This window comes from Juglans microcarpa x Juglans regia, chromosome 4D (assembly GCF_004785595.1).
Source record: "Juglans microcarpa x Juglans regia isolate MS1-56 chromosome 4D, Jm3101_v1.0, whole genome shotgun sequence".
NCBI classification, from domain to species: domain Eukaryota; kingdom Viridiplantae; phylum Streptophyta; class Magnoliopsida; order Fagales; family Juglandaceae; genus Juglans; species Juglans microcarpa x Juglans regia.
Genome location: NC_054600.1, coordinates 3,817,268 through 3,838,740, shown reverse-complemented (window position 1 = coordinate 3,838,740; position 21,473 = coordinate 3,817,268). Strand labels below are relative to the sequence as shown.

Here is a 21,473-nt window from a genome sequence, read left to right as displayed (position 1 = left end):
CATATCCTCTCGTCATTTCGTTAAATGATTAGAAAACTATTTGTTATGTTTTATTTGTTTACCAATCATTTTATGCCATATCAAGCGATCTTGAGAGGATAATGGTACAAAAGAATGATGAATAACATTTTTCAAAAAATAATGCAGGAGTGTAAGCGCACACATGCACATAGACATGCACAAACATTTGGAAGCTGATAGCTAGAATGGAAGAGAGGTTTGACTAAAACACATCAAACAAGTAAATCAGAAAAATGAGAATATATAGCCACTTGGTAGAAATTCTTTGCATGCTTGAAAGAACAATATGCAATATCCTCTCTTAATAAGTGGACAAGTAAAGGAGACTCATTTACTAATTTAGAGAAATGGCAGAAAGTTGAAAACATGCAATAACACTTTATATTGGAAAGATCGCATACTTCTGTATGACCTCCAACCCAACAGTGCCTTATGCAAAAACAAAATTTTCTAAATGACCTTCAACCCACTTCGTATGATGTATAATGTCATATATCTAGCTGCAAATCATCATAAAACCTGCAAAAATGGCACAAGATGTTAGCAGCTTAAGAACAAAAAAGAAACCAGAATAAGAAGTTATGTTCTCAGAAACATACCTCAAGCAAACTATGATATGTTTGGTGATAAAACTTGCCCAGCAGAATTTGGTTGGCATGGCGCAGCATATGAGATGGAGGATCTCCCTCTTGAAGCAATCATGCCATGCTGCCTTCACATGCTCACACTTTAGATGCCAGAGAGAAAGTTGTCACTCTCGGAACCCTCATGACAAGGCCTCTGAAATATTTGTATTTACAACAAAGTTTTAGATCATCTAAGTTACCAACTAGAGAGCAGTCTACGGACATTGTAGAAAAATTTCACACGGGAAAAAGGCTGACTGCTCATCCACAGGTCTCAACTAGGTCATTAATCGCACCATTTTTAAGATCAATCCGGATCATCTGATCATTTTTGCCTTGATTCTTTTCTTCTTCGTAGAGCATAAGCCATGTATAACCCTGAACTCATGAGGTTGATTTGCTAAGCATGTTCCTACTCATTTTTGCAATTTACTTTTTTCATCAGGCCAAAACAATCACTCATAATATTAGCTTACAATCATCCAGTGATGTGAGACTTTGCCTGAATATCTAATGTGAGACTCTTGGAGGGTGAGTATGCACAAATGATGCTCTAAAACAGTATGTTGTTGGAACCGTGCGATCACCAATAGTCTCTGCAAGAACACAATCCATCCTTGAAATGATGAAATCTATTAGCATCCCTCAAAATGATCTCCCTCCCCGTTATTTTTGCTATTAATTTGATTGCAGAATGACAGTCCCCACAAACCCGAAGATTCTTCATCACCCTAATGGGCATCCCTTCTGGCAGCTTTAGGAGTCCATATACTACAGCCAGTTTCTCACTATGATACCCCAAGCTCTGCACCTTCTCTTCTTCATCCACATCATGTAGCACAAATGTACCATCAGGGCAGTACCCAGCTTCCCTTAACATTCCACTTAATCTCTCCAACATTCTCATGATGATTTCCTGCTCAGGGTGGCCCATGCTATCTCCCCCAGTAAACATATGTACTTTCTTCTCCACCTCAATCCAGCTACACCCAGGTGACTTGCTCACACTCCTTGCTCTCATTTTTTTCCTCAGGTCTGCAACATCATGCCATTTACCTTTGGATGCATAAATATTTGATAGTAAAATGTAGGGCCCAGAATTTTTGGGCTCGAGCTGTACGAGTTTCTTTGCTGCAACTTCAGCCAAATCCAACTTCATGTGAGTTCTACAAGCACCCAGCAAAGCACCCCAAACAATAGCATCTGCTTCCACTGGCATATTCTCAATTAAATTCATTGCCTCATTTACCTGGCCTGCTCGGCCAAGCAGATCAACCATGCAAGCATAGTGTTCAGTTGTTGGTTCCACTTGATATTTGGAGTTCATGGACTCAAAAATTTCATGCCCTTCGTTGACCTTCCCGGTGTAGCTACATGCTGAAAGAACTCCAATAAATGTGACATCATCTGGCAAAATGTTCAAAGAGCACATCTCATGGAAGACCTGCAAAGCTTCCTCTCCTAAACCATGCTGGGCATACCCTGTAATAATAGAATTCCACATAACAATATCCTTTGGAGCAAACCTGTCAAACACCAGCTTTGCCTTCACAAGGTCGCCACATTTGACATACATTGTGATCAAGACTGAAGAAACATACACATCACGATCATAGTGGGATCTCACCAACTGAGCATGAACCTGTTTACCATGATCAAGACTTGCCAGGCTGGAACAAACACAAAGAACACTGATCAATGAAGGGAAGTTTGGGCTAATTCCTCCTCTTTGCATTGCAGCAAACAAATTAAGTGCTTGAAATTCAAGTCCTTTCCTTTCATAAACCTTTATCATTGCACTCCACGTCCCATCATCTTTCTCCCTCATTTGGTCAAACACCCTCCTTGCCTTAGCTACCTCCCCATTCTGGCCAAATCCAAGTATCATTGCATTACAAGCAACAATTGACTTCACTGGCATTGCATCAAAAAGTTCTGAAGCCTCTTTTATCCGCCCACAATGAATGTACCCCATAAGCATCACCGTCCATGACACCTCATTTTTCTCTGGCATCACTTCAAAAAGCTTTCTAGCAACATCAACGCACTGGTTATGGACGTACCCGGAAATCATTGCAGTCCAGGTAATCACATTCCTGCGTGGCATCTCATCAAAAATCTCACGAGCTTCAGCCAACCGGCCTGCCTGACAATACCCTCCGATCATACTAGTCCTCACCACCACGTCCTTCTCGGGCATCATATCAAAAAGTCGACAAGCCTCATCAACCCGTCCTTCTTGAATTAGACCACCCAACATCACGGTCCAAGACACAACATTCTTTTCAGGCATTCGCCAAAACAGTGATTCCGCCTCCGAAACCATGCCCTTTTGGACATATCCCCTAACCATCACGGTCCATGAAACAACATTCCTTTCAGGCATCGTATCGAATATTTTTCTAGCTTCACTGACCATCGCATTCTTTATATACCCGGACAACAACCCATTCCAAGAAACTGTGTTCCTCTCTGGCATTCTATCAAACAAGATCCTGGCTTCACGAGGCCGAAAATTTTGGAAGTACCCGGAAACAATTGAGTTCCAAGCAACAATGCTTTTGTCACGCATTTGATCAAACACCCTCCTGGCATTCTCAATTTGGCCGATACGGGCAAACCGGGCAATCTGAGAAGTGGAGAAAGCTACAACACTCGTACTATATATTCTATTTGGGATTAACCTGAACTGCATTGATTCAATATAATCTGAACTACCCAGAGGGGAAAAAACACCAATTTCAAATCTTTGATTCGGTAATTTTGAGACTTCTAGAATAATTAGAACTAAAAACTCGCAGAAAAAATATTCTTGAGGCGTGAAGCGGGAAACTCTTCAAAGAGGTAGGTACAATGAATTATGATGACAAGAACTACTGAAGTACAAGAAGCCGATGTCGTTTTCCCAAAGAGTCGTGCTGCGTACAGTCCCCTATTTTGGGACTCCTTAGCAGTCCGCACGTGTGTTTCAAGTAAATGACTAAAAAGCCACTGTATTCAACCACGAGCAAGGAGAACAAAAGACCAGAAGGACAAAAGAAGCATCCCCAACAGCTTTTTCTGAAGATAGAGACGCAACAGAAAAATAAACACAAGCAACGCACCAAAGAACATATTGTGATGCTACCTTACATTGCCCATTGCCATCTCATACAATTCCTAGCATTGGCAAGTAATTAATTTTTTGAGTCGATGGAGATGGCGATTTGAGGAAGGGGGTTGTTAGGAGGCCGGTGGAGAACCAAGGCTCACGGCGGCGTGGAGGACGGCAGTTATCGAAATCCTAGAACTGGGAACTGAGGGTGCGTTTGGTTACCAAACTCACCTCAACTCATCTCAACTCATCATTACAACTTTTTCAAATTCTAACACAAAATATAATAAACAATTCAACTTTTTCAAATTTCAAAATAATAATAATATTAAAAAATAATATTCTAACAATATTTTATCATCACAACTCAACTCAACTCAACTCAACTCACTTCAACATTCAAACACACCCTGAAAGTGTAGGAACTGAAGTGAACTGAGGACTTGGGTGTCTAAAGACTCTGAAGTGTTAACCCAGAACGAACGGTGCGCAGTGCCTTAAAGGAAACGGTGCGTATTGGCTGGGAGTGAAACGGTGCGTGCTGATCGAATAAGGAGTTGCTTCCGTGTAAGGGTGAGCAGGGGCCCACCCTCGCTGCCCCGCCCTGCCCCCATATGGCGGGGCGGATTACCCCACCCGCATCTAGCACCCAAGGTGGGGGGTAGGGGCATGATTAGATCCCTCCCGAGCTTACCCTATCCAGTTGAATCTCTCTCTCTCTCTCTCTCTCTCTCTCTCTCTAAGTCTCGCTCGTCGCTCTCTCGCTCCTATTTGCAATCTGCATCTCTGTCACCTAAATTTACTTTAATTTTTTTTGTGATTTATATTTTATGGAATGGAGATTGGAGGAAGGATGATGTTTAATCGAAGATGGAGGATGAGATTTTGTAAATTGTGTGCTGTGGAGACTTGATTGTGCATGTGGTTTGAATCGTTGATGATTGATGAACGATGTGTAGTCGTGTGTGAATCTGTTCGTGTGTTTTTTTTTTTTTTTTTTGTATTATGTAATGTGTGTGAATTTTGATCATTGATGAGTTGATTTGTGGCTAATTAATTGGGATTGAAACCCTAAATTAATTTAGGGGTTTCAATCTTTACATTAATTTAGAGTTTCGAAATGAGAACCACTTAACACCGGTCGGGCTGGTTTTCCCACAAAAACAGCTCTCCATTCATCTCAAGCCATGTAGGATAAAACACTCAAAGAGAAATACACCCCATCACAGACAATCACATCGTCTAGCCTTCTCTTCCTCAGCACCGTCCTCTGCCTTCTCTTCCTCGCTGGTCTCTCTACCCTCAGTCCGACGCCAACGCCGATGCCAATGCCGACACAAGTATCTCAGTCCAATGTCGACTCCGACCATCTCAGTCCGACGCATCTCTATCGCCGATCTCCCTCATCTTCGTCGATCATCTCCATCTCCTTTCCATCAAAACCCAATCAAACCAAAATCAACCCACAATCAAACCAAAATCCACAATCAAACCAAAATCCTTCGACAGACAGAGGGCTCGGCATAGTAGGTGTACTGGGGGCGATCATAGTCGAAGTCATCGGAAGGTGTGGAGGACGATTGACGCCTATTCGTGGGGATTTCCTTCGTGTTGAGCTTCGACGAAGGTGGTGCTCAAATTGAGCTTCGACCTAGGGGATGCGATTCGGGGTTGCGAACGGGGGTGCGGGTGCAATTTGACGAAGGGGGTGCTCAGGTTGAGCTTCGACCTAGGGGATGTGATTCGGGAGTGCGGGTGCGATTCGGGGTTGCGAAGAGGAATCTGGAGTGCCGGTGCGAGGGACGAAGGCATGTGCAAGGGATTTCCTTCGAAGGGAGGTGCGAGTATTTTTGCAAACAAATTGATTTTTTGATGTTTGATGGTTTATGATAGATACGGTGGAACGCTTACGTGTAAGTTTATAAGTGGCAGGCTGTTTTTGTTTGAAAACCAGCCGGACCAGCTGTAAAGATTTCTCTTTCAAAATACCATAAATTATATATGTTTGGAATCTAAACCCTTTTATCATCATCAAACCAGCTCTTCGCTATTATTTTTGTTTTTCAAAGTTATTATTTCCAACCTTTTATGTTGAACATCTTAGTTTGTTCCAGGATGTAAGTGAATATGCCTTCTCTTGCCTTCCATTTCCAAACAAAAAATCTGAAATTTTTTTATGTTTGATATTTTTAATTTGGATATTTCATTTTTTTATGTTTGATGTTTTTAATTTGGGTATTTCATTTTTTTAATGTTTGATGTTTGATGTTTGAGCATTGATGTTTGATCTTTCAACTTCCAATATATATGTTAATGCTTGGATGTTAATTGTTTGGCATGTTGCTATGTTTACTATAATTTCAGATTTCTTGTTTGCTTGAGTTCATGGATATGCCAGTAGAGTCTAGTGCAAGCTCTTATTTCCAAGCTCAGGGTACCCCTACCTCTACCCCTACACCTACCCCTACTTCTACTTCTGCTCATACCTTTACCCTTGACCCAACACCTACCCTTACGACACCTTGTCTCACCCTCAAGTCCAGAAAGAAACCTGCTGTCATAGTTTGTAGAGGTGGGCAGCAGGTGCCCGCCACCCACTGTAGTGCCCCGTTCGCTCCGACTAGGGAGGGGCCCTCCGCCCGTATAAAAGGGGCGTTGCGGAGGCGGGGGACGGAGGTGGCTCAACCACGCTCCTTAAATCCCCCGCCCCACTCCTGCATGTCAAACCCCCCTCCCATTTCCTCAGTTTCTCTTTCTCTTGATCTCTCTCTCTCTCTTTCGATCTCAAATTCTCTTGTCCCAGACCCAGACTCCCAAGGATCCAAACTCTCTCAAACTCTCTCAATCTCGTTTGCCACGGAAGTAATAGACGCCGGTAAAGAGGACTCGACTCGGTTTGTTGTAATAGACGCCGTTGAGACTGAGAGGAATCGATTTAGTTTGCCATGAAAGTAACAAACGTCGAGGTAGATGAATCTCTCTTATTGGAGGAGGAGAGGAGGGGGGCAGACTGATGGAGGTCCACCCTCGCACCCCGTGCAACAGACAGGGTACCTTGCCCCTTCATAGACGGAGGCAGATTACGGGAAAAAAATCCCCACCCTCGCCCATGCGGGGGCCGGGGACAGGGAGGGGGTGGCCTAGCCCCGTAAGGGGCGGGTAGCACCCCAAATACTTTGGGCTCATTTCACCAAATTAGAGGGTGGTGACCCCAATAACCCCCAAGTCAAGTGTAACCATTGTGAAAAAATTTATGGATTCCACTATAGGAAACATGACATCTCACAATTAAATGTGTACTTAGAATAGCAATGCAAAAAAAGTCAAATATTAAGATCATTACAAGAGAAGAACCAATCTAGGCTAGAAATTGAACTTCAAAAAATGGTGGATGAGACTAGTGAGGGTGCAACTTTGAGGGAGTATACTAAGTATGATCCCGATGAGTGTAGAAGACACTTAGCTTGTATGGTCATCATGGACGGGCTACATTTTCAAGTTGTTGATGGGAAATGATTCGAAGTGTATTCTTGCTACTTGGAAATAAAATTTAATATTCTTTCTCACCACACGGTGGCAAAGGATGTCAAAAAATATTTTTGATCTGAAAAAGAAAATTTTAGGGGTGAATTGGCTGGTCAATTTGTTTGCCTGACCATTGATACTTGGACATTAGTCTAAAATTTTAATTATATGTCTTTAACTGTGCATTTTGTTGATTTTCATTAGACATTGAATAAGAAAATTATAAAATTTTGTCAAATTACTGATCACAAGGGTGAGACAATTGGGAAGGCTTTGGAGGCTGCAATAAAGTAGTGGAGGTTGATCCGAGTTGTTACAGTCATAGTTGATAATGTCTAGTCTAACTATGTCGCATTGGAACATTGAAGACCTATCTTATAAAGGCAAATAAGACAATCATGGGTGGTAAGTGTCTGCATGTGAGATGTGCGGCACATATTCTGAATCTTATTGTTACTGATAGTTTGAGGGATCTTCATGACGTGATTGCTCGGGTCAAGACTGCTGTGAGATGGGTGAAATATTCTCCTTCGAGGTTGAAAAAGTTCAAGGTTGCTGCGAGGTCTACGGGCCTAACATTTAAGAAGGGCCTTTGTACTGATATGCCTACACGATGGAACTCAACATTTTTTACGTTGGAGGCGGCCCAAGAATATAAGCTGACATTTGCATTATTGGGTGACGAAGACATCCAATATGTTAAATATTTTGATGATCACGGGGTATTGGAGAAACCCATAGATGATGGTTGAGAAATAATGTAGAGTTTTTTAGGCTTTTTTACAAGGTTACCACGATGCTATCTGGAATTTTGTACCCTACATCCCATCAATTCTATCAGCAAATATATAGGATAAAAGAAAAAATAGATGACATGGTCGCGGGTGGTCACATTAGGCTACGGGAGATGACATTGGTTATGAGGACAAAGTACGACAAGTATTGGAGAGATTTTACTAGGGCTAAGATTTTGTAATATGTAGTTGTCGTCCTTGACCTGAGGTTTAAGGTAGATTACATGGTATTTAGATTGAGCATTGCGTACAGGCAAGCATGGACGGAGCTTATTGTAACATGGGTTTGGGAAACCCTTAGTAGAGTATTTGATGAGTTTACCATCCTGTAGGATAGTAATATTGCGGCACCTACACATATCCCCCCATAGGTTCTAGAAGCTGAGATTGGGTCTGTTAGGAAAAGACGTAGATTGGACTAGAGTGAGAGGTTTGAGCAGACCCCCTTCATTCAGAGTTCTGTAGAGACTCAGTTAGAGACAGACAGATACTTAGCAGTGGAGCTTCTACCATTTTCATGAGATTTCGATATATTAAGTTGGTGGAAGGTAAATCCTGTGAAGTATCACATCCTTAGAGAGATAGCCCGTAATCTTTTGGCCATCCTTGTTAGCACTGTAGCCTCATATTCGACCTTTAGCACCGGAGGGTGTGTATTGGATTCATTTCAAAGTTTATTAACTCCTACCACTGTGGAGGCTTTGATTTGCATGCAGAATTGGATCAAGGAAACTTCAATTCATGTTCCGGATGTTCTTGAGTATGAGGAGGCCGACGTCTAGGAGGAGGGTGGTGATCAGCCTGGATCTGGTATTTATTTTAATTTCATTTTCTAATTTCTTATTAATTATTTATTTTCATTTAATTGGTGTTCATTAATTTCATTTCAAAGTTAATTGTTATAGTGATATATGAGACGGCGTCTATGGCTACCTCTGATGCAATATGACTTTGTATTGGATCCATCATTGCCATGGTTTGCACAATTTATCCCTTAATTGTGTTTTACATTTATAATTTTATATAATATTTTAGTATCTAATTATTTTGCTTGTATGTTTTTTAGCTTTTATATTCTCAATATACATATGTCGAATCCTATTGACCGATCTATGCTCATCTGCCTCATCTTCATCCTAAATTTCAATGGCCCAATCCCAATCTTATCTTAATTAGTACTTTTAATATTTTGTATTTTAATTTTTAAAATTTTTGTTTCATCTTTATAACTTTATAATTCTAATTTGTTTTATTTTTAACCTATTAATATTTCAGGTTTTATAACTTATTAACTTTATGATCTTGATTTTCAGTCTCACAGGCTCACAACAGGTGACACAACTCACCACTCAGTGAACTCACCGTCACAGAGCCACCCCAAATTGATCAAATTGAAAAGTTATATTTTGTTAATTTACAATTAAGTGTAATGTTGCTACAATAGTTAATGGTACAATTTGTAATATTTAATATTTTTAGAGGAGTTTGTAATATTGTAATAGTTTATTAGTTCTCTTAATTTGTATAATTATAAATTGTAATAGTTTAGTGTCTTAGTGATGATTATTACTTAATTAGTTAATAGTTGAAACTTAGTATTTAGTTAATAGTTCTATCTATATATATTTTTTTGTTTTTAATTTTTAAATATATTTATTTGTTTTTAGTTAAATTCTGGATCCAAAGTGGTCCAAAAACGGATTATGGGTCCAAAGTGGCCCAAAAATAAATTATGGGCCATTTAGGGCCCATGTAACTGGGGCTGAAGGCCCAGTAGGGGTGGGGGGCGGATGGATGGAGGTCCACCCCTCACCTAGGCAAGCGGACGGGGTACCCTCCCCCGCATGGACCAGGGCGGGGTACGGGGAAAAATTCCCGAATCCCACCCATGTTGGGGTGGGGGGCGGGATGGCCTCGCTTTGCAGGGGCGGGTAGCACCCCTACTTTCGCAGGTTCCAATACCACCTTTCACTTAGCAGTTGCTCAACACACATGAAACGCAGCGCTTTATCCTGGATGCAAGGGCATGTCCCTGCTATCCTTTTTAGTAAGGGTAATGATACCCTTGCGGTTACTTCACTACCAGTTTACTACTTGTCCTACGTTGATTTTTTTTTTTTAATTTTCTCCACACAGAAGCTGAACGCCTACTCTCCCTTATCTCTTCTGAAACTTCTATCATGATGTGATTTTATGTGTCAGTCGTGCCTCCCGATGTTTGAACTTTCGTTTTCACTTTCGTTTCGTTTCATTTTGAAATTCAAAAGCAAGAATCTCATACTCGTTCCTCTCTAGAACCAACCAGGCCGAGCTCTCATTTTTCTGCTCCTCTCCATCGCAAACCAACCAGGCTGAACCTCATCTTCCGTCGTGGGAACAACGGTGCCATCGAAGGTGAGATAATCATCCCCCATACCCACTCCCAAAACCAATCTCCCACACTAAACTCTCTCTCCCTCTCACTCACATAGAAGCCTTGGCATCGCTCCCAGGCTGAGCCTCCTTTGCTCTTGGGGTCATGTCTCTTGCGGTGTGGCCACCGTTCAACGGCGCCTTCAAAGGTGAAGTTACTATCTAACTCTCCCCTCTCCTTCGCCTATTTCTCTATCTAACTCTCTCTGTCTCTGGTATGAGAGGTTTTGGAGATTTGGGCTAAATCACACCATGTCTGCCACCGCCTTCACAGGTGACAACCCTCCTGAGCTGCGAGGTAAGCCCCACAATTTCCCTCTCTCTACAATTGCTGCTCTGCCGCAAATTTTGTTACATTGGATTATATTTTGTGATACACTTGTGTAGTAAGATTTATGGAATTCTGGAAATTTTGCACAAAAGGGTCTTTGAAGAATGATTATGGGTTTGCTTTGCAATTTTGCTATCACGGTTGGTTTTGCATTATTTTATTGTGACTTGGAAGAATGATTGTGGGTTTGGTGATTTTTAAAAACTGGGCATCAGATTCATCAACTTTGAAAGAAAGATTTGGGGAGCTCTAAAGAGTTAGCTGATTGTTGTTGACTTTTTTTGTGTTTGCTGCAGGATGAGAGTGTTGCAGTATAATATTTCTGTGAGGAAGAAAGCAGCAAGAGAACTGGAGTGGCTTGAGCTTGGAAGTTTGGAACAAATATCTTATGAAGCTCTCTTTGTGAGAAGGGATCTTGTGAGAGATTGGAACTTTGATGATGCAAGGCTGGAGTGTTGATTTTGTGAGTCTGGGACTCCAGAATAGTTTGAGCATTTGTAATAGTTTGGTGAAAAATTGAGTATAACTAGTCACTTGGAAAATTAACCATTTTGTAACCATGTTCTTAATGTTGATAATGTTATAACCATCGACTATAACCATTTTGTATAATCATTGACTATAACCATTTTGTATAACCATGATGTAACCATTTTGATTATTCATCCATTTGCAGACTCCAAATTATATTTGTAGGAGCCAAAACCATTACGAGAAAAAGCACTACAACAACGTGCACCATGCCATAAACATATTTTTTCATTCTTCTGTTTAGTGACACATATCAATATGTTGGAATGCACATATCACATATTCACTAAAAACCTTATATAATGTACATATCACAGCGTGACTAAAAAGGTTATATACATGGAACTTTTCCATTCTAGGGAGAAGTAAAAACATATACAATATTTTCAACATATCAGAGTACACATATACCAAACATAATATTTTCAACAAAAAAATCAGCAAAATTTTCAAATTGGTTCGGCGTGGTTAAATTAAAGTAGCAACTACATAAATACAACTAAGAAAAAAATCTATAACATTATAAGTGCAGCCCTATATCTACGCATGAGAATCTTGATTTTGCGTGCTTCGTTCTTAATTTCATTAAGATGTTGGGTAGCCTCAATGTCCATTGTTGACCTTTGCTTAGATGCCGCTTGCTGAACTGGTAAATCGTTCTGAGTAGTATTTGCCACCAAATGTTTGTTCATTGTTTGGAGATATTCTATTATAGCTATACCATGTTCAATAATCTCAGAATCTACCCAAGCTGAGCTTGACACAGAATTTGTAGACAACCAAAGCTGTCACACAACAAAGCATGCACTGGTCAGATTAAACTAAAATGAAGAGAAGACTAAATTCTAAGCATAGATGCAGTGGTGTAAATGACATAAAAAGAGAAAATTAGCATTAAATTACAATATTCATTCTGTGCTTACAATGAGAAATTAGATTTTAACTTATATTGTGCGAATTCCTCTATTTTTTACACGACCTGTTTTTACAAATGGTCTGCAGCTTGCTAATTACAGGTGGAAAGCATGTTTTGTGCTTGAGAATAAAGCTAATTATTTAGTTGCATTTAAGTAATATGACAACATGATAAGATGTTTGAGGAAATCTTTCCAGTTGATATATAACTTAGGCCATGGGCTTTTACTTGAAAATACAAGCTACAAGCTGCATGCAGCTTCTATTAAATACCAAAAAGAAGCTACATGCAGCTTATAGGAAAATATTTGACTCATTCATGTAAAATACAAAAAAGCTTATGAAAAAAGGATAGACAATGAGCAAAGCTAAATGTCAAAATAATAATAATAATAATAATAATAATTATGCACTTTTAGCAAAAAGGACATTGAAAAAGTTAGAAAAAGCAACTATATGCTTAGTCCTTCAAATGTATGACCCAAAAAAAAAATTATATAGTCACTTAGAAACTGTATGACCCAAAAAAGTATGACTCTATCAAGCATGAAAGACGAAAGTATGACCCAAAAAACCAGGTATATAGTCACTTAGAAACTGTAACATATTCCACCTTGGAGAAATTTAATATACATGTTAGTCTTTCAACATTCTTAAGTACTCATCATATATAATAAAAAAGTGAGGTGTCTACATGATATACAAAACAATTCCATCAGGGAAAAATAATTTAGAAAATAATTGGAAAATAATTTAGCTAAGCTTGCTTTGATGATAAAAAAATAAAAAATCAGATGTTTAGTCTACAAAAAAAATGAATGGCTTTTAAACAGTCATACACATTGGACTGACTTTTAATCGTCTTGCACATTGGCATGATTTGTTTTCCAAAATAATAATCATCATATAGCTGCGGACATTGGTTTGGCTATTTTGTGGTATATAAATGGGGACACATTGGTCCTTGCTTGTTTTCTAACATTTCTTTCCTTCTATTATGAACAATAATGAATGTCCCTAAGCTTACGAATTGATTTTTTCATAAACTTTATAAAGCACAGTATACAACAATCCAAGTAATCATCCTAGAAAAGAAAATCGTAGAGAGAGGGAAATTGTGGGGCTTACCTGGCTGCTTAGGAGGGTTGTCAACTATGCGGGACAGCGGCAGACATGGTGTGATTTCGCTCAAATCTTCAAAACCTCCCAAACCAAAGACAAAGAGAGTTAGACAGAGAGAGAGGCGAAGGTGAGGGGAGAGTAAGATAGTAACCTCACCTTCAAAGGTGCCGTTGAACGGTGGCCACACCGCAAGAGATGCGACCCCAAAAGCAAAGGAGGCTCGGCCTAGGAGTGACGCCAGGGCTTCTGTGAGAGAGAGAGTTAGTGTGGGAGATTGGTTTTGGGAGTGGGTATCGTGGATAGGTATCTCACCTTCGATGGCACCGTTGTTCCCATGTCAGAAGAGGAGGCTCGGCCTGGTTGGTTTACGATGGAGAGGAGCAGGAAAATGAGCTCGGCCTGGTTGGTTCTAGAGAGTAACGAGTATGAGATTTTTGCTTTTGAATTTCCAAAATGAAACGAAAACAAAAATGAAAACGGAAGTTCAAATAGAGTAATGATATACCCACAACATTTTGTACAACACATTGTACAACAATGTGTTAAATGATGAGTATTTTTGTAAAACATCTTATAAAAGTAACATAATTTTATAAAAATACCATTCATTTAACACATTGTTGTATAATGTGTTGTACAAAATGTTGTAGGGAAATCATTTTCCAAAGGAGAGTAGGCGTTCAGCTTCTGTGTGGAGAAAATTAAAAAAAAAAAAGTCCATGTAGGACAAGTAGTAAATTGGTAGTGAAGTAACCGCAAGGGTATCATTACCCTTTTAGTAATTTCCGTTTCTTAGACCTATTTGTAGTAAGATAAAGCTAGAGAAAAGAGCATTTTGGAAGCATTGAACTTTTTAGGGTTTTTGGGAGGTTTGGATTGCCTCGATCAAACAATCCTTGGTTTTGATCTATAAAATTGTTTGTGACTTTGTTTTTCATCCATTCTCTATCTATTTTTGCTACTTATTTACACACAACTTCCATACAAATATACTTCCTTTACGTAGTTACTAGCAGATTTATTCTGAAGCTTATCAGTACCTATTCCATACAAACACCCTTCCCATAAGTAGCTACTAACAGGGGTCCTCTCTTGAGGAAGGGGACGGCATCAATGGTGATTGGAGCTTTGCACGCGATGGTGATGGTGATTCACGACGGCGAAGGCAAATTCACAACGGCAGAGGAGAAAAGTAAGAAGGGAGTACCTTGACCGGCGAAGGCAGACTTTGAAGGCTGCTTAAGGCTTAGAGTGCTGATCCTAGGGTTGTGCATCCAGATCCGGATCCCTGGCATTGAAAGTGTGATCTCTTTCACTTAAGCTAAACGCACCGTTTCGTTTAATGAGGTCTACTTTGCAGTTCGAACTGCAAATAGAATTATTCCACCATAAAACCCCTATTTTCTATTTTCCAGATTAAAAAAAAAAAAAAAAACTGTTACTGATTAGTAGAGAAAAATCACTTCAAGTCCTAACATTTTTTAAACATCAAAATAAAGTTTTTGTCTTATTATTTGATCCAATTTCATGATTAAAAAAAGAGACGCGCTGCGGAGCGGTCCGGCTATTAAACTGAGAATAACAGCCCTTCATTCACATGATGACACATATACAAAAACACAATAAATCCATTAGACCTCGCCACACAGAATCACAAGCAATTCACAAAATCTGTTTCCAATCTTACGATTTCTTTTCTTCGTCTTCGTGCACTTCCAGTCCGCATCCTTGCTACCCCACCAAGCCCGCCGCCCACCGACCAAGACTTTCAAGGTTCCACCACCACCACCATCTCATTCTTTCCACCCCCGGAGAACAGAGACACCCCCAGATAGAGAGAGAGAGATTCAGCAAAACAGAAACAACAGTTTCTTTCTCATCAGCTGCCACAGGAGTGCCAACTCAGTTTGTGGCTCATTTGAGCTTTTCTTCAAACTGTTATGTTTTCCTTTTAATTCAACCATTAATACAGTTTGTAGCTCATTTGTGCTTTCCTGAATACAAACATTCAACCCAAGAGAGTTCTAACAGAATCCAAGTATTAATACAAGAGAATTCTAACAAATCCAACCATTAATACATGCAAGAGAGTTCTAATTCGCAACCACAAATTCGAGATTACCCAGCGAAATTGCAAAGCTCAAAGAGTGGTCTTCAATGGTGTGATTCTGTCTTTTTTTTTTTCTTTTTTTTGTGTTTGCCGATAGGTGGCCGATGGTGGGCGGGGCTGTAGGTGGGCGAGGGGCTGCTGCGATTTTGTTCGGTGCTTGTCGAGAGCCAATGGTAGTTGAGGGGGCTGCGGGTGGGTGAGAGGCGGGGCGAGGGTGTTGCGACTCATGTGAGGGGGAGCGAAGGAGAGAGGGGGAAGGATGTGGGCAACTGGTTACGTCGGCGTCGACGTTGGCAGTAGGTGAAGTCTGGGTCGAGCGCCTTGCGGGATGGTAGTTGTGTTAAGATCTTGAGCTCGTCGGGGATGGAGTGGAAGAAGTTCAAAGGGAGGCATACGAGTGAGGAAGAAGGGGTGTAATGGATTCTCTGATCAGGTGTATGCAGATGTAGAATAAACACAATAAATCGCCTACGTGTCGCCGTATGAATGGAGGGCTGTTTTTCGCAGTTTAATGGACCGACCGTTTCCCAGGATTTCTCTTAAAAAAAATAAAAAAACTAAAAAGCTTTTATAAAAACCTAAAAATAAATATCTTACAAAAATCTAACGCTCGAAAGTATTTTTAGAACTTCTTTAGAAAATGAGATTGGAATAAAAATTTTGAAAAATGCTGCTTTGCCCACTCAATTTGTCACTTCAGTTTGACACCTCAAGTATTTTAAGTTTTTTTAATTTTTTTTATTTAATAGTTAAAGAAGTAACTATTAGTATATTGATATTTTTTTTTATATTTTTTAAAAATGTTTTAAAATGATAAAAAAATATGAATAAAAAATAAAAAGGTGAATTTGGCCAAGCGGTAACTTGCAGAGGGGTACTCTGAGTGGCAGAGTAGCACCGCTCAAAAAATTTTGTGAATCATAGTGAATTAGGTTGTACATATAGTAAAATTGTTTGAATTAAGATGTTTATTAGATTTTGAAAAATGTGAAAAAAAAATTGAATAAAAATATTATAAAATTAAAATATTATTAGAATATAAGTTTTTAATATGATTTTTGTTTTAAAATTTGAAAAAGTAATATTTTTTGCATTTTTTTAAGTTCAAAAAATTTATAACAATTATGTAATGATTAGATAAAAATAATTAAAAATTTGAAATAAAAAATGTTTTCTATTTGAGTAATAATTGGGAAAGAAATTATAAGAAGTTTTGAGATAAGATGATGTGAGATCATCACTCCCAAACAAACCCAAAACTCTCTCTCTCTCTCTCTCATAAAATTCTTAATCAGAGCATATTTTGTACTCAACCCACTTTTTTCACAAATTTGTGTTAAAGAAAAGAATAATCTTATAAATAACTTATAGTGATCAACGGTCTTGATCACATTACCTCGATTGATGAAATGTTTTGCACACTAGTGATTGCGCTCAGTTCTTAGTGGCGCTATGACTTGAGATAAAAAAAAGAAAACATGGCTGGAGGATACTGGCGAGTATCGCCTCTTAATGCCGAGAGAGGTAAATCATCCATAGGCTGTTTTTGCTTGGCAAGTAAGTTTACAACCCTCTTCAACTTGACCAAAATCTTAAAGACCTTTTACAAAGCTGAATCATCATGCTTGTGGCATCATTACAAAGAAAGACAGACATATGAACATCATCAAGGCTTGCACACTGATGATTTCCCTAGGTAGTCAACCACTACAGAAGAAATCAAACGAGGTACGTGGTGTAGAATAAGCTGTGGAGAGTACTTTTGAGGCTACAAAGGTGTTTGCAGCTTCGGTGTAATGGATCCCATCCCAGCTTACGAATTTTGAACCTTCGTCGCATACCTGATAGCCGGGTTGACCACATGTCACCTTGATATTGTAATTGTACGGTGGACCGCCATAGCCGCAGCATGCCATTAGGGGATTTGAGAAACCTGCAAGGTAATGGAACAAGGAGTACTTCTCAAAACAACAGTACTTGAGCTGGATTCATGTTCATGAACTACTTCCATTATAATATAATGTGCACTGATACACTACACCCATTTTACGATCAATCAATGCAAGCATGCAACTTTATTATAAATGAATTTCAATTACAAAACTACACTATTTAATATAGAGTTATAAAAAGTTGTGAGTTGATCGTTATACTAGCTATCTATCCACATACTCCTAATTTCATATTTTAGCTAATCCTTAGCCATTGCACGCTAGCTTGTAGTTGAGGGGAGAAACAACATGTAACGGCCCAGCGAAGGCGTTAGCTATGTCACTTATGAACCCTAGTTTCATCTAGAAAGGAGTCAATATGGGACTTAGCATCAATCCATTGACTACTCTTAGAACCTACAAATTCTGTTATTCAGATTCTCAATATGAAACTGGAGTATTACACAGAAAACTTACCGTACTTGGTGGAGTTGGCAATGAGATCGTACTTTATGGCATATACATCTACATAGACTATATTAGCACCCTTCATTTCAGATCTCATCTCTAGGCACAAACGGCGCAGTCCTTCATTGAACAATTTTGCAGCTGAATTATAAACTGAAAGACATCCACAGGAATCCAAATCCTTGTCTTGAACTAAAGACAGCTTTTGAGGTAGACAACCCAAAGGACCAGTGTTATGTATCCAAAAGTTCCGGCCACCTTCATTGTACAAGGTCTGCATTTAGAGTAACCAAAAAAAAAACAGTGTTTACAAGAACAAGTGCTTGTCTAACTTAATAATGTGATACATTAATGCCAACAAGAGTATAAATTTTGACATGATATATATAAAAACTCACCTTGACTGCATTCTGGATTTCTCTAAGGACTGATGGAATTCTTTTTACAACTTGTGCATAAGAGAAGTTCTTGGAGAATGAATCAGCAAGGTCATTTTGCCCCATATCAATCATGTAGAGTGCATTTCGAAATGCCTCATCATCGATCATATTCCCTGAACCTATGTTCACAAAATGCCTTTTCTATCTCAGACATCTCATTCATTCATAAAACAAGTTATTTTTCATCACTTAAATTCACTTTTATTTTTTTTATTATATAAAAAAAAAAAGTCATTCCATTCCACTGACTCATGGGGATCAAAACTCCCAACTTCTGATATTACACATAAAAATTATATTCATCATTCTCACACACCACATACCATACCTTTTTTTTTTTCTCTCTTATCAAATTTGTAGTATATAGATGATGAGTAGAAGAATTCAATAAGTTTAAGAAGAATAAAATAAAATAAAAATTAAAAAAAAAAAGCGGTGTGTAATATGTAGAGATGAAAAATAACAAAACTCTATTACAAATGGAAGACATACTAGGACATATTTAGAAGATATCTCGTATACACCGTTTATATATTTATAAATAAAAACTGAAGGGGAAAAATGCATTAGAAAAGAAATGATATTTGCAATGCAAGCACCGCACTCTTTTAGAAAAAGTGAGTATATACGAAATTCAAGTGAAAAAATTAATTTTTTAATAGTAAACATCGCTCGTGCACAGTCCATCACTTTATATGGATGTAATATTACCTGCTGTTGTAACAAGTTCAATGGAGCGAGCCTTAAAACGAAGGAACTGCATGATCTGAATATTCAAAGAAAATGGGACATATCGAGGGAGAGTAGAGGACCCCACAACTGCAAAGTTTGCCCCATTTGTGAACTTGGGCCCCCCAAGGAATCTAGATATGGGCTCAGAAACCCTGCATTCAAACTCTGGCCTACACACACACACACAAATATTATATACATCTTCAGATATTAGAGATAACGTAGACAAGTTTGCAACTTCGGATCCTTCGTCCCGACACCCTTTCAGAGCACTTGATGGGTCCTCGAAATTCTGAGGTGGAAAAGAAAAAGACAGATACGTTTGTCCCCAACACACGCTGGCCGGATAGATCCTAAAAACCCATATATATCGTGAAAGGCCAAAGTGTGCACCGACGCACCTCTAAGTAATAATGTAATAATCACTTAATTTGGATATTAATAATTTCAGAATATGTCACAATTATTTATTATTTTATTATTATTTTTTATCTATTTTTTAATACTATTCAATATTCTATCTTACTTTTTCACCACAGAATACATTTGAGAGTAGTATAATAAAATCAATCAATTGTTGATAGAACTTCGTCCATCTTTTTTTATTTTGTTTTTTTTAGCCATACTTTATGATCCTGAACTACATTTAGTATATAATATCATTTCAAAACTACAAAAATTACAGCTGAGTTATTAATTCTTAAACATAATTACGTTAAGATTCAACAATGCATGTAATAATGTCAAAGTTATTTAATACTGAAAATCCAGAATTAAGAATACCAAAGTTAAGAACTTAGAAGTGAAAAATGCAACAATTATTTCATATTATCAAGTAAGAAATTGATAATTTCAACGTAAAATGTACTTTTCTTTCTTTGTTTTGAAAAAGAATATAAGTAAAATGTAAAAATCAGAGTAATATATTTAAAAAAATATATTAAATACAAAATTTTTTTATAAAAATAATCTCATAAATATTTTACAAATTATAAAACTAAATAATTCTAATCATCAAATTCGGTGCCTTTCGATGCCCAGAAAAACAAGACAAATCTAAATCATTGTATGCAAAGCGACAGTGAAAAGTGGGACCCCAAGCTATTTGAATGGGACCCACCGATGAAGACATCGAACTTGTTGGCCTCCATCAACGATGTTGTTAGATTTTTCAGAGACTTGAATGTATCCCTTTAACCGCGTGCGAGCAACACTTATTACAAGAGATCCCAACCGTAGAGAACATACATCATCAACGTGATTGGACGGTGGACTTAGAATGAATAGAAAGGAGTAATGTAGATAGGAGGGCCCACTTACAGAGGAGGTCGATCAGGAGCCGGCCATCGGACAACCGACCGGTCGATCGGCGGAAGAAGGTACGGCCATTGGGGAAGTTGATAGGGAAACCGAGACCGGCGACTAGACCACCCGTGTCGGAGTTGGAGTCGCCGAAGTTGAAGATAACCGGGGGTCTTTTGCACTGACAGAGAACGGGGTGCGGAAGAAAGAGCAGAGATAGCAATGGAAGAAGCAAGAAGAAGGAGGAGGAGGAGAAGTGGGAAGGAGAGTGAGAGAGCATAGTCGCGGAGTATTGGGTGGGAGGTTCTTTTTCGTGCTTTGGGCACTGCTTTTCCTGCTTAGTTTTAGCGTTGGGGTTTGGGCATTCGGGCTTTCATTTTAATGTTGGCAGCTTGTGGCGTTGTTGTTTTAGGAGGACGTGGGCGTGGGGCTGAGTCAGTGTCATGTTGCTTGTTCTTCTTTAGGCATTTGCATGTGATCGTCAGTCACTACAATCACGTGCAAATGAAACTTGTGCTCTATGCATTTGCAAGCAACTCGATCGTGCTCTGTTTTCTTTTCTAATATTTTCCACATACATTGGCAACATTTACAAAAGTCTTTATCGGTTTTATGCATTGAAAAGGTAACATACCTATATTTTTGCTTCATCTTCGAGATTTTATAAAAATAAACTCACAAATTAACATAATTTCATATAATACGTAGAAGAAATCTTATAGCCGGTCGGTCTGCTTTTCTTCAAATAACAGCCATCCAGTGAAATTTTTCCACGTAGTTCCTCTATTTCAAATCCCATATACTTGTTCCACACCTGATAACTGTGAAAGGATGTCCTTCATGAAAAACCCTTCCTCCCTCCCTCCCTCTTCCACCGAAGCCTCATCCTCTCCCAACAAGGAAGCCTAACAAGTCCACACTGCTGATTTGCTTGCCGGTGAGGAAGCCTCACACGTCCACTGCCAATTTGGTCAAGTGGATTTTTTTTCTTTCAAAATTTTAAATTTGATTGATTAGGGAACGATTGGGTGGGGATGGATTTTGTTTTGCCACTTGTGCCTTTTTGCACATGATTTTCCATCTGAATCAATTGAGTAATAAAATACACATGATTATGAT

General features: G+C 38.8%; 2 protein-coding genes across 2 annotated transcripts; both read right to left on the bottom strand.

Moving 5' to 3' along the window:
• Positions 1-242: 242 nt before the first annotated feature.
• Positions 243-4,233, bottom strand: LOC121259758 (pentatricopeptide repeat-containing protein At1g56690, mitochondrial-like). Its single transcript, XM_041161492.1, has 3 exons — positions 4,151-4,233; positions 621-3,943; positions 243-540 (listed from the first exon to the last, which is right to left on the bottom strand). Exon 2 carries the CDS (start codon positions 3,340-3,342, stop codon positions 1,231-1,233), a length of 2,112 nt encoding a protein of 703 aa, XP_041017426.1. The 5' UTR covers positions 3,343-3,943; positions 4,151-4,233; the 3' UTR covers positions 243-540; positions 621-1,230.
• Positions 4,234-16,817: 12,584 nt separating this feature from the next.
• LOC121260923 (GDSL esterase/lipase At1g09390) lies at positions 16,818-20,730 on the bottom strand. The gene is given in 6 exon segments (XM_041163000.1): positions 16,818-17,414; positions 17,890-18,154; positions 18,279-18,439; positions 19,032-19,173; positions 19,176-19,222; positions 20,373-20,730. Coding segments are annotated over 6 exon segments (1,110 nt in total). The 5' UTR covers positions 20,635-20,730; the 3' UTR covers positions 16,818-17,181.
• Positions 20,731-21,473: the final 743 nt, after the last annotated feature.